This window comes from Ptychodera flava, chromosome 15, assembly GCF_041260155.1.
Source record: "Ptychodera flava strain L36383 chromosome 15, AS_Pfla_20210202, whole genome shotgun sequence".
NCBI lineage: Eukaryota > Metazoa > Hemichordata > Enteropneusta > Ptychoderidae > Ptychodera > Ptychodera flava.
The window spans coordinates 21087560-21101000 of NC_091942.1; the positions used below are offsets into that span (position 1 = coordinate 21087560).

The following is a 13441-nucleotide window of genomic DNA, read 5'->3' on the forward strand; positions in this document are numbered from 1 at the left end:
CTTTACACAATTATGATAGAACATTTAACGATAAAAACAGCAATTCCTTGAAAAGATTCGTTAGGTATGTCAAAATTTGATGATTATAGAGCTGCTAATAGCAAGCAGTTACTGGTAATTTGTGCGCAGTTATTATCAGCATTGATGATATAATTTTATATCCTAAATATACATGCTGCCTGAGTGAAATCACATGAATTTTCAGATTTGCATGTGGTGCATGGAGAATCGACATTTGTTAACCTGTATAATTTCAATCATGGACATTTTGTTGGTGAGAAGGTAATTTGTGTGGATCTGATAAATCCAGATATAATAATACTGTCATAGTGTGCACATTTCTAAGTGCCATATTGTCGACATATGCAACTCTATTACTTTATCTTAAAATGTTATTTTAACATTTTGGATCTATCCTATCTCTTTCTATTCTGCAGCCATCAACGAGTGTGCCAGTAACCCATGTCTGAATGGTGGTCAGTGTATTGATGGAATTAATGAATACACTTGTACATGTCAACTTGGTTGGACAGGAGCCAACTGTCAAATTAGTAAGTTTCCATTCTGCCAGTATTAATAGTTTTTATTTTGTCAAAATAATATTAAGATGGATTTCTCTTCCAATATCAATAGTTTTCAATTTATGTTGTCGAGATAGTAGATCGCAATGAAATAATGTGTGGTTTCTAAATATATTAGCATCAGAATATAGCATTACTGTGTAGTACATGCATTTCCAACTGTGTTTGTGTATTGATCTAAATATAATGAAATAAGATTTTACTGATGTCTTTGAAAATGTCATGTTGACAACAAATATAAATTTCTACTTTTCTTTTTACAACAGACATTGATGAGTGTGCCAGTAATCCATGTCAAAATGGTGGCATCTGCACAGACAAAATTGCGCAGTATACATGTGATTGTCTCCCAGGGTGGACAGGATTCCATTGTGACATCAGTAAGTTGATATAAGTGATCTTTTCAGTTGTTGTTTAGCCTCCACCTTGCTACATATAACTTAAGGTAGTATGCGCCTCAAAAGTGAAAGACTTAAACTTTTGCTCAAACTTTCCTCAAGGAATCTTTCAACCATTCTGTTTCAAAATCAAGGATAAAAATCGGGGGTCACTATGCAAATTGTGGTACTAGAGAAACTAATTGCCCAAGATTTACCTATATTTTTTTTCATAATATTTATTGCAAAAAACAAGACACAAGAAAAACATACAAAACAGAGAAATTACAAAAACAGATGACAAAAGGAAGGAAAAACAAAAAAACAACAAAGAGGCACTGTCTTTACAAAAAAGTACCAAGGAATTTAAAGATTTACCGATATTTGAAATTCAAAATGGTTGCCTCCCCTGTATTAACTCTAAGGCAAAAAATAAAATTTTTGATCTTCGAAAAATCTAGGGCGGTGAAAAGTTTTCTTATAACCAAAGCTTTAAAATGAACCCCACAAGTTGTAGAACAGAAAAGAATTGTGAAAGTTTGAGAGTCCGACTCTCTGTCTCCGAGATGCATTCTACCCTAAACTGGGACAAGCGTTTTAGTCATCCACTGTGAAATGGTTACACTATCACTATATAAGATTGCAGACTTCCTATAGTCATAAACTCTGAGTTGATCATCATCTTTTGGGGACACAGTTGACGAAACTTCTTTTATTCTTTTTGCTAGACATCAATGAGTGTGCAAGCTTTCCTTGTATCAACGGCGGCAGCTGTGTAGATGGTATTAACAAGTATACATGTATGTGTAAAAGTGGATGGTCAGGAAGACACTGTGAAGTTTGTAAGTATATTTACGTCGTTATCTGGTCTATATTATCTTTGATATTGAAAAGAAAGTTTTGAAGGATAACATTAAGCTTTTATAACAACATATAACACAGCCAACAAAATGAATCATAAATTATAAAGCTGAACTTTATCACATTAGTTATCTCAAAAGCGATTTTGTGACTGAAGTTTCATTTTTAACTGATTATTAAACTGAATTTTTGATAATCCATGCTTTTCATTCCATTCAGTGATAATTGCCAACTCAGGATTTCGGTAAGATGTGAAGATCAAGATTGAAATTTTAATTCCTTTAATTTCATCAATGCAGGGCTTGGATGCATTGCCAACATCACTATTCCCCGAGACCAACTCACCTTCACGGTCACGTCTCCAAACTTCCCGGCCAATTACCATGACAACGAGTACTGCCGCTGGTTTGTGTACACCGAAGCCGGAAAACACATCCGCGTTGATTTCGATGAGTTTTACACCGAAATGCGGTACGACTGGGTCACGGCTGGAAACGGTGTCGATATCGGTGATGAGGGTTCCATCGTCATCCGTGCGTCCGGCAAAGATGTGCCACCGCCATTCTTGACGACTGACAACGTGGTGTGGGTGACGTTTACAAGTGATTCACACAAAACAGAGAGAGGTTTCTTTGTACGCTTCTCAGTGGAGGACTTGCCAGGTGAGCTTTGTGAGGGTATTCATTGGAATCTTGCCTCACACACCTTGCAGTCAGAAAAAATATGTTTTTACATTTTCAACCCTTTACCTGCCAGACAATCAGGTAAGTCAGTAAAAAGCAGTAGTGATCCAAAACCATACGTATTTTCACCCACTTGGCTTGGTACAGTATCTCTGTCTTCAGGGACCTTCGAATCTTCAAATCTTAATTTGTTAAAAATGCATCATAAGGGACATGTTTTGCTTCACTAGTTTTAACCAACTTGACCTGATGGTGAAACATGAACTTGGCAGGAAAAGGGTTAATTGCCCTTTATAATGAATTTTGTTTAATACACAGACAAAATTGCAAGGGTAACATATATACTTTCTTCATAACCGTCATTTTCTGGTATGGCAGACAGCTACTGCATAATTGGAGAAAAATGTTTCAATTGAACTTTGCCCTGGGTCACCTGATATACTCTGGTAAGGATTGTTCAGAAAAATCCAAATGTATGTGAAAATCATAGTCCACTTTACAATATTGTGTCCATCCATTCTTTACGGGCAGATCTTAACAATGAGTGTCTTAGCAATCCTTGTAAGAACGGTGGCGACTGTGTGGACAGCATTGACCAGTATGCTTGCATGTGTCCCTATGAATGGACAGGGGTCAACTGTGAAACATTAATTGGTGAGTAACTGATTAGCTCCTACCAATAACATATATGTAAATTTAGTCAATGATTTATCCAAACCACTCCTTAGGTGTTTTAAGTTCCAAACCAAAGCACTATTTAGTTCCAAAGTGATGTCACAGAAATTTTGAAATTGAAAAGTAATAAAATATTGCATTCAACTTTCATCTTGTGATCAATAAATGTCTCCTGAGTATCCAGTTCTAACTGTCTTCAATTCTTATCACAGATATTAATGAATGCTTCAGCAACCCCTGCCCTGTCGGTGCAAGATGTGTTAACGCTCTTGAGAGGTTCTTCTGTGTCTGTCCAAGCGGAGTACAGCATGAACTATGCCTCAACACTGGTATGTTGCTGCAAAGATCTGATTTCCTTCGTTTATAATTCTACATCCATTTTCCCATTTGCAATTGCTGATGGAATTCAAAATTACTGAAGTGTTTGTGTTCCTCATGAATTTCAGTGCCTTTCCTGTGTAAATTCTTGTTTCTCTGACGTGTGCCAGTTTATTTGTACATGTATTGTGTGCTTTGTCTCATTCAATTCAAGTTTTTATACCGTACAGTCTGTAGCATCTCTTGCTTGATTTCCAGAATTACAATGAGCATTGTTCCAATATTCAAATCAACCAATAATGAGTCATTATCAATGGCAAATATTCATTTAGATTTGCCAAAAAATTTGATAATTTTGCGTCATTTTTTTGCATTTCAAACTTTCTTTTGAAAGTAATTTTGCATCATGTACACAGTAGAGATATTCTCGATCATAAAATTTTTTCACCTTTTAATGGCATCGACCTCTTATCTCAAAGGAGAGCTATGCCTTTTTCTTTCATTCTGAACAACTTTAAAAACAAGCTTTTCTTATATAAAAATTTCAAGAATAACATCTCCTCAAGTTTCCAGGTGTATTATGTGATGAAACTTTGGTAACTATTTTCTGTTTCACCGTTTTCAGGTTCAATGACTGACCTATGCCAGACGCAACCCTGTGCCAACGGTGCAACGTGTATTAGCGATGGCCAAGGTTATGGATGTGTGTGCCCTCCAGGATGGGAGGGATTGGCTTGCTCCATCGGTGAGTCACGACTATAAATGGTTTGAATTTGTCAAATGAAATTATAGTGTCACCTCTTCCAATTTTGCCACACTTACCATGGAAAGAGAAAATCTAACCAATCATAGATTTTAAGCGGGTGGCCGCTTTTTAAAAACAGCGCCCTCACATGGCCATTTTGAATACCAAGGGACTCCCCTTTGACCATATATGGGCATATTTAGATTACAGGTGACTGTATACCTTTAATATAGGGGGGGCATTTACACCCCTAACTCCTGCTACGTGTACCTGATGGACATCTATATCAGTGTGCTGCAATTCTTAACCTTTTGAACTGTGTATATTGTGTCTCTGTGATAGAAGGCTGCTCTCATACTATTCAAACACCAACATGGTTCAAAACACCAATATGTACATAATCAAAACAGTTGTGTTTGTTTGTTTTCTTTCAAACACAGACATCGATGAATGTGCCAGCAATCCTTGTCAGAACCTTGGAACGTGTGTCAATGAAGTCGGTCAGGATAAATACACTTGTTACTGCAGAGGTAGTTTCGCCGGTATCAATTGTGAAATTGGTGAGTATAGCTTCATCAAAATTTCAGTTCTTTTTCTGACCAAACAGCTTGGTTTGTCATTTCTTCAAATGGCAATGATGTTCCGATTTTGTTGCGACTTTCTCAAATTTCGTAAGATAATACTGAATGTGTTATACATCCTTGCTTACAAAGAATTATTTTCTTTTATTATAATAGCTCTAGACTAATTACTTTTGGAATGGACTATTGTGATCGGCAACAACTGCCTAAAATAATGTTGGTTAAATTACGTACTTTAATTTTCAATTTCTAAAAAATGTTGCCGTGTTTCCATTTCAGACCTACGCGACCCTGTGTGCGATAGGAATCCATGTCAAAATGGAGGAAGTTGCTTTGATAATGACAACCAGTTCTTCTGCACATGCCCTCCAGGATTTACTGGACAGCACTGTGAAATTGGTGAGTTGAAATCAGTGTAAATTATCACCACCATCCATTCATGCTGGTGACATACTACTCAGAGATCTTTGTAATCATGTATATATATATACTATAGCCCAAACATGGGACTATGTGCCCAAGGGTAGGTGACCTACCAGGTCTGACATACAGAGGGCAAATGGTCTCCTGCCTCGCGGGTACATAGTAGCTTATTTAGGCTATTATATCTTTATTACATGCCTCTCTTACACAGTTTTCACTCAAAATATTTACGCTTATTGGCAAATGATATTCATATGCTTTTATTTCCATTTTAGATGAAAAACTGTTAAAATGGAACGATTTTCATCATTGAATGGCGCATTGATATAATTAAACCACTGTTATGCAGTTTATCAATTTTTTTATGCAAAATTTTCCTAAAACCTGACTTCCTATGCAAAACATGAATTTTCAAGACTTTTACATCCAAAAATGTCAAGTGGAAAATAGTTTCAATTCACTTTTAGTCAAATGATGACTAAGCAGCCCGCTATATCATCAACAAGTTACCATTGAATCCTATGGAGTGCGCAATGTTCGATATATACGAGGCATGTAATAAAGTAGATTACATTGCCTCATGTGCTGCAACATTTATCATCAAATATTCCAGTCAACTTTCCCATTCTTACATTCAGTTTATATCCAGCTGAAAATGGGTGTTTTGTTCATTTTAAAGAAGAATACCTTTACTTTCAGACATAGTTGTAAATTATACTAATTTAAATGTCATTGTCTGCATTGTACAGATATTGATGAATGCGCTGCCAACCCGTGTAAAAATGGTGCTACTTGCCTTGACCACAGCGGTAGCTATACCTGCATCTGTCCATTTGATAACATGGGAGAAAATTGCTTAGGGGGTAAGTATACCAAAAATGGCTTAATGTAATATCTTCTGGTAAAGTTCATCATAGCAAGTTTTCCAATTATCCGATAGCGGCCTGCATACTTGTGATGAAAATCTAATTTACCAATGATGCTGAAAGCTTGCGTTGTAGAGACATTTTGTATCCTGAAGATTATGTTTTCGTGATCCACTTTCATGGATTTATAAAGGTAGAACATGTCTCGGGTACAGATATTCATAGACGCCATGTTGACAGTAAGCTGTAAAAGTTGGTGTTTCAACTTGCTTTGGGTAGCATAACAAGAACTTGCAATTGACATACAAAAGGAAAATAGTGAGAAAAACTATCAAAAGTTTCAGCTGTCAGCCCTTTGAAAACATGTATCCAAATAGCGTTGATCACAATTTCAGGTTTGTTACTAAATATAGCTGCATGCGCGCAACTTCTTGACAACGCTGCCTAAAATGCTCTATTAAAAAACGAATGACGAAAACATTCAGTTTTAAAAAGTGGCATCTTCATGGAAGTATCATCATCAGGGGATTTGAATGTGACAAACTGGCTTAAATTTAAATCATACATACCAATAATATAATACATTACGGGTAAATCTGCAGAAGCAGTCACTTCTGATGGGTGTATTTATATGTACTTAACTGCTGGCTGTTAAATTTAACCACATTTTGATTTGATTTGATTTCAGTTAAAGCATGTATGGATGAGCCATGTTACAATGGAGCTGCATGTGAAGAGGTCGGTGTATTATTTGTCTGCCATTGTCCTCAAGGCTTTGAAGGAGATAATTGTGACAACAGTAAGTAAAAATTATGGAGCCTTCCCCAACCAAACTATGGATCATCCCTATTATTTTCAATGAAGGGTGGGTTGAACCACACACAGGGGAATGGGGGTGAGAGGGTGTCAATGAGTTGTACTTCCACGAATGAATCTGTCACTCAAATAACATGTTTGGCTAGCCAGTAATCCTGTTCATGTGAAGTTTTCCAAAATTTGAACACCAAGGGTGATGAAAATATGTAGACATGAATGCTGTAGGTAAGGAAATATTTTAACATTTTACCAGATATGAACTGAATATGCTCACGTGTTTTATTACAGGTTCATTAATAGTAGTACGCTTCACAGAACAATAAGATATATGTTATCACTAAATGAAGCAGGTTTTTTCAACATCGCACAGTACTCTCAGATTTTAATCACTAATTACAAAAAATTATGTGATATGCAAATGAGCTGTTAATTAACTTGACACTGCTCAATGCTTTATGGGACAATTAGATATCCATCAGATCAACATTTGTAGCACGTTTTATTTAATTTAATGCAGTAATTTTAGAGTAATGTCACTAATTACAAAGTTCATTAAATATGCAAATAATCCCTATATTAACTTGACACTGTTCAATGATTCAGAGCACAATTAAATATTTATCAAATCAATATCTGTAGCACGTTTCACAAAATTTGGTGCCGTAATTTCAGAGTTATATACCTAATTACAAAGTTTATTAAATATGCAAATGAACCCTTAATTAACTTTACACTACTAAATGCTTTACAACACAGTTAGATATCTGTCGGATCAGTATATGCAGCAGTTTTCATCACATTTGATGCAGTTATTTTTGAGTTGTATGACTAATTATAAGACTTCATGAAATATGAAAATGAGCTAATTATTAACTTGACACTGCTCAATGCTTCTCAGTACAATTGGATATTTATCAGATCAACATCTGTAGCAAGATTCATCAAATTTAACACTGTAATTTTGGAGTAATATCACTAATTACAAAGTTCATTAAATATGCAAATAAACCCTTAATTAACTTCACACAACTAAATGCTCTACACCACAATTAGATATCTGTCGGATCAGTATCTGCAGCAGATTTCATAACATTGGTGCAGTTATTTTGGAGTTATATCACTAATTACAAAACTTCATAAAATATGCAAATGACCCATTTGTCAACTTGACACTGCCAAATGCTTCTCAGTACAATTAGATATTTATCAAAACAATATCTGTACCCAATTTCACTGACTTGGGTGCCGTTATTTCAGAGTTATATACCTAATTACAAAGTTCATTAAATATGCAAATGAACCCTTAATTAATTTCACACTACTGAATGCTTTACACTACAGTTAGATATCAGTCGGATCAGTATCTGCAGCAGATTTCATCACATTTGGTGAAGTTATATCGAAGTTATATGACTAATTACAAAACTTCATAAAATATGCAAATGACCAATTTATTAACTTGACACTGTCCAATGCTTCTAAGTATAATTAGATTTATATCAGATCAATATTTGTTGTAAGTATCATCAAGTTTGGTGCAGGAATTTCAGAGTTATCTCACTAATAACAAAAGTTCATTAAATATGCAAATGAGAAGGCAATTGACATGACACTCACAGTATCATCATAATGTTCTCAGAATGTCATCTGTAAAAAGTTTCATGAAATTTTGTGCAGTATTTCTTGATATATGTCTACACTGTCATTACCGTCTCCATAGGGAAACCATTGTACGGAAAAAAACGATATTGCATAACTTCATTAATATGCAAGCCACACTAACCAAAATCTAATCAGTTCTTGCAAGTAGCATATGGTACCTGTGTACCAAATCTGACTTGAATCCGTTCAGGCGTTTTTGAGTTATCGTGTAAACAGACAGACAGACAGACAGACAGACAGACACACACACACTAACACACACACACACACACACACACACACACACACACGGACAGACAGACAGACATCGCTATGACAATAGCCCACGTGTTTACACACGTGAGCTAAAAATGACTTTGATGGGCCTACCACACTGGTATATGCTACAAACTTTGAAGTAACTTTATATTTATGTTAAGTGTAGTAAACATATATGTACTGAATCAAATGTGATTGTTTTGCATCAATTTTCAGAAGCCTTTAATTTGGAGTGCTCTGATTCAAGTTACTGTAAAAACGGTGGTGTCTGTATCCTGCAGAACAACCGCGAAGAATGTTCCTGCCCGGATGGCTGGACCGGAGAGAGATGTGACATTGGTATGTATATTGTGTTTTTCTGAAAGTACTCGATCTGCACCTCATAATTCAACTGATATGAAAAAATAGAAAATAGGGAAACTGCCCAGAAGAGTCTCACCAAGAGCAGTGACTGTCCAGACCGCAGTCGAACTTGAACTACCACAAAGTTATTGTCTGTGGAGGTAGAAGCAAGATTCCATAGTACAAGTATAAGACTAGCAGGAAATCTTAGTTGGTTGATCATATATTTGTCATTTGACAAGCTGCCGATTGAATTTTTCAGTGAATTTGCCGATTTTAATGGGTTTCCTTCAAAATATTTTACAAGAAACTCTCTCAGCAAAATACATTTCAGCACTACAACTTACTTTTTTTTTCGAAGCAATCGTAAATTCACTGACAATCCGGAAAGGCCTGGGAGAGCACAGAATGATTGATCCATATAAAGGCATTGAGTATAACACAACCACCGATGCTCAAAAAAAGTGCAATATGGAATGTGTCTTTTATTTATTCACAGATGTTGATGAATGTCAGGGAGGTAATTTATGTAGGAACAGTATATGCATTAATAGTGCCAACGGTGAAGGCACATACAGCTGTCAGTGCAACCCAGGCTGGACAGGAGAATTCTGCAATATAGGTATGTATTTAAGGTAGAATACGCCTCCGGGACAGACATTTTGACCTCTCTAACTATTACAATACTTTTTGGGTCCACCACTTGTCGGGGCTCAAATTGAAGCTCATGCAATAACTAAAGTTTTCACCGGTTTATTTTTGCAAAAATTCAAAATTCTTGTTTGACCCATAGAGTTAACACAGGGATGGTGGCCATTTTGAATTCTATATGTTGGTGTTATAAGGGTAATTGGTTTCTCTGGTACTGAGCCTTGCTTGGTGACCTCTGACTTTTATTCTTGAAGTCTTTCAATTTTTGAAGTGAAAACTACCTTAAAATGAACCAGCTCCTAAAATTTGTACATGTATATGTGCAAAAGTACTTTAGTCCACCATTTCTATATTGGTAGTCTATGATGGCCTGATAATACATGTGTAAATGTAGACAGAGATAAGAATTTCATTCCTTCCTTGCAAGGCTAAACTTGACTTTATGTTTTTCCTTTGTACTTGTTTTAGGAGAGTCTAGTCATAATATTGACATTACTATTTAAATACTATCGTGCTTTGTACTGATAAACTTTTCGTGGAAAGTGGATTCCTGGAAAGTTTTGAGAGTACAATACTCTGATATGAGGATAGTGACCGATGCAGCTTCACTGCACTCGGGCACAAACAGTTTACTTCGGGAACTACACATGCAGGATATATTATGATACATTATGACTAGACTCTCCTAAAAAGTCACAATCTTTGTAGACTGTTTTACGTATTTTTTCCTTGTCATTCGTTTTTCATACAAGAAATATAACACACTTTGCCATCAGCTGTACAAATTGTGGAAAAGTTGCTCGCAGATATTGATGGTAGTCAAAAATTTTCTGCTGTATGTGCATTCTTGAAATCATGCCAACTTACATCCATAGAATGGTGTGAGGAAACTTCGGATTACTGATTTGTTCGTGACATAATGTTGTCGTTGTCCCGTACTTTTTTTTCAGACATCAACGAGTGTGAATCAAATCCATGTGTACACGGCATATGCCTCGATCAGCAAGCACAGTATTTCTGTGAATGTAACAAGGGATATACCGGCCTTAACTGTGATTTCCGTGAGTTCAGTTTTGTCTCTTTGTGGTTAAAAGCATGTCAAAATTACACATACAATTATTTCATGAGTTGATAAATGTGCCTGTGTGAATTGAGAATGTAAGTTCTTCAAATTGGCCAGTACTCTCAATCATGGACACAGCTACCAAGCTATGCACACTAACTTTAAAGAAACAGATCTTCAAAGCAGTCAAGGGTCTATGTTCAAATTCATAACCAAATTAAACATGGACATGTATTGATCAACAAAAATGTAATGCTAGGTGGTTTGAAATGAGCTGGTTACAATATCTTCCATACATTGTAACGTGAGAAAATGGACAAAAGGGTGAACTCAGCAGTTTCTGTATAAAACGAAATTTATTATGAAAATAAAACTAATCGCTAAGTCAAAGGATAGAATACAGACTACTTATCTCAGCTGGGATGGCAAAGCTCCAGTCTCAGAGTTGTAACAGTCAGTCGGATGAATGAACAGTCCTTTGGCTTGCAGGCTTGAAGTTGCACAATGTCTACAGTGTAAATCCAGCGTTGGCAGTGAAGGTCTTGAAAAGTCTTGAAATTAATACTGCTGGAGTTTCCAAAGACTTGAAGTAACACGCAAGAGACACGATCCAAAAATGTCTGACTGCAAGCTGTGCCGGTCCCCTATTTATACTCATGTGGTTATATAAGAGCATATAAGAACAATCTAGAACTTTTATTGACATGCTAATTACTGCTCTAGAATTATCTCTCTTTACAACTAATTAAATTTCCAGAACATTCCAAACATGACTAATTGAATTAAAGGTTGTGAGGTCGTGAAGGGCAGTGACCTTGAGAATGTTCTAGACTTATTAAACTCAGGTTGTGAGTGTGGGGGAAAATGACCTACATAACAAAGTTTCACATGCTTGCCGATGTTTTATTCTATTACAAAAAATTTCACAGCGAAAGTCAAAATTTTACTCTAATAAGAAACCTTTGTTCAATGTTTTAAATGTACAGTATACACTATATCACAGACGACATTAATAAATGGAATTTTGTGGGTTTTCTTTCAGCCGATTCGGCGAGTTCCTTCGGTACTTCGGCACCATCAACCAGCAAAATTGGTTCATTGGAAACTTATTGGGTGATCATTCTCATAGTCCTGGGTATTCTGTTATTGGTCTGTTTTGTCATCCTCCTGGTCTACGCGTGCCCATCGCCAAGCAGTAGGAAATACAAGAGCAGATTGTAACCCTCCGAAGAATTTGTCACATGATTCTTTTCATATCTCTGCCAACACAGCATGGAAAAAAACACTTTTTTGTCATGTACATTCTATGGTTTTCCTTCTTCTCCCTGGTTAGACTAGTAGTATGGAGTGTATTTTAGAAAGTGCTCAGTTCTCCACAGTAGATGATTAGGTATTGTAGGCAAAATTTTAGCCATCAGGTGCTCGTGCTACCCTGATTGCCAACTTGCCATTTGCTTCAAAAATGATTTCATTGGCTGCAAGCACAATAATTACATTGGCAAGCACACTGGCAATCAAAGGCACCATCGATCAAGATATAATTGCATCTTGTCACTATGCATTGGACATATCAGAGACACTTGTGAAAAGCCATGAATGCTATCCATCATGCAATTTACCTATGCAAAAGTTAACCTGTACAAAAGTTAAATTTTTAATGGAAAACCATCTTCCCAGAGCAGGCACACACCTGGCTCCCTGGCGATGGATTTCCTGACATCTATGATGCTCCAGTTTAATTACTCAGTACCTGCATTGAAACATTGTCTACTTTAATAATGTGCATTTTCATGTGTATAATTTTGTTATTAACACATTGTGTATACCCCTCACATTTTGCTTTGTCCTGTTATGAGATAATCTTTCCCAGTTTTGCATAATTGACCAATGGCTGAAACTGGCCAAAAAGTTATGGTTTTTCGATATGGGGATGGCTAACAATGTGAATCAATTTCATTACACAAAAAGTGAAAATTCTACAAATGAGCAGTTCTATTTTCCATATGTTTTAAACCAAGTTTTAAATAATTTTGCTGTCGTATTATCATATTCAATACTGTAAATACACAAAAATCATTGTTTACAGTCTGTGGGTTTGCATCGTTTTGCTATTATAAAATATATGTGTATATACCAGCTGGGGAGGCAACACTCAAACAATATCAAAAACCAAGATAAACAGATATTTCATGTAACTTCATTCTATGTTCATTAATATATTCTGTGCTTCCAGCAAGTTATTTTTTATCACCTGTCAGTCATTTCTGGCCTGATTTTTAAAGATCATCCTTATAATTCAATCAAATTTCTATTATTGCATTAACTTTTTTTATAACTATTTAAACTTTTTCATTGCAAACAAAGTGGAATTGAAGTGTAGCTTATTTTGTGGTTGATATTTTTTTAAAGAGAGGTGGAAATGAATAAAATTGACTTTTATACAAACGCCAATTGAGTTGTGTTATGGTGATATTATTTTGCCTTCTGGACGACAACGTTTGGTTTCATCATACTTGTAAAAGTAATCTGATTTTCCCAT

At 35.8% G+C, this 13441-nt stretch overlaps 1 protein-coding gene across 26 annotated transcripts in view; it reads left to right on the forward strand.

Moving 5' to 3' along the window:
- Positions 1-13353, forward strand: part of LOC139151507 (fibropellin-1-like) — a 68546-nt gene extending 55193 nt beyond the window's left edge. For all 26 annotated transcript variants that reach the window (XM_070724389.1, XM_070724368.1, XM_070724379.1 and 23 more), the window contains 15 exons: positions 438-551; positions 848-961; positions 1687-1800; positions 2119-2481; positions 3034-3156; positions 3390-3506; positions 4121-4240; positions 4681-4800; positions 5101-5220; positions 5994-6107; positions 6799-6909; positions 9063-9185; positions 9688-9810; positions 10790-10900; positions 11945-13353. In XM_070724389.1, coding sequence (XP_070580490.1) covers positions 438-551; positions 848-961; positions 1687-1800; positions 2119-2481; positions 3034-3156; positions 3390-3506; positions 4121-4240; positions 4681-4800; positions 5101-5220; positions 5994-6107; positions 6799-6909; positions 9063-9185; positions 9688-9810; positions 10790-10900; positions 11945-12123 — 2066 coding nt within the window. In that variant the 3' untranslated portion in view covers positions 12124-13353. The remainder of the gene's footprint in view (positions 1-437; positions 552-847; positions 962-1686; positions 1801-2118; positions 2482-3033; positions 3157-3389; positions 3507-4120; positions 4241-4680; positions 4801-5100; positions 5221-5993; positions 6108-6798; positions 6910-9062; positions 9186-9687; positions 9811-10789; positions 10901-11944) is intronic.
- The last annotated feature ends 88 nt before the right edge of the window (positions 13354-13441 follow it).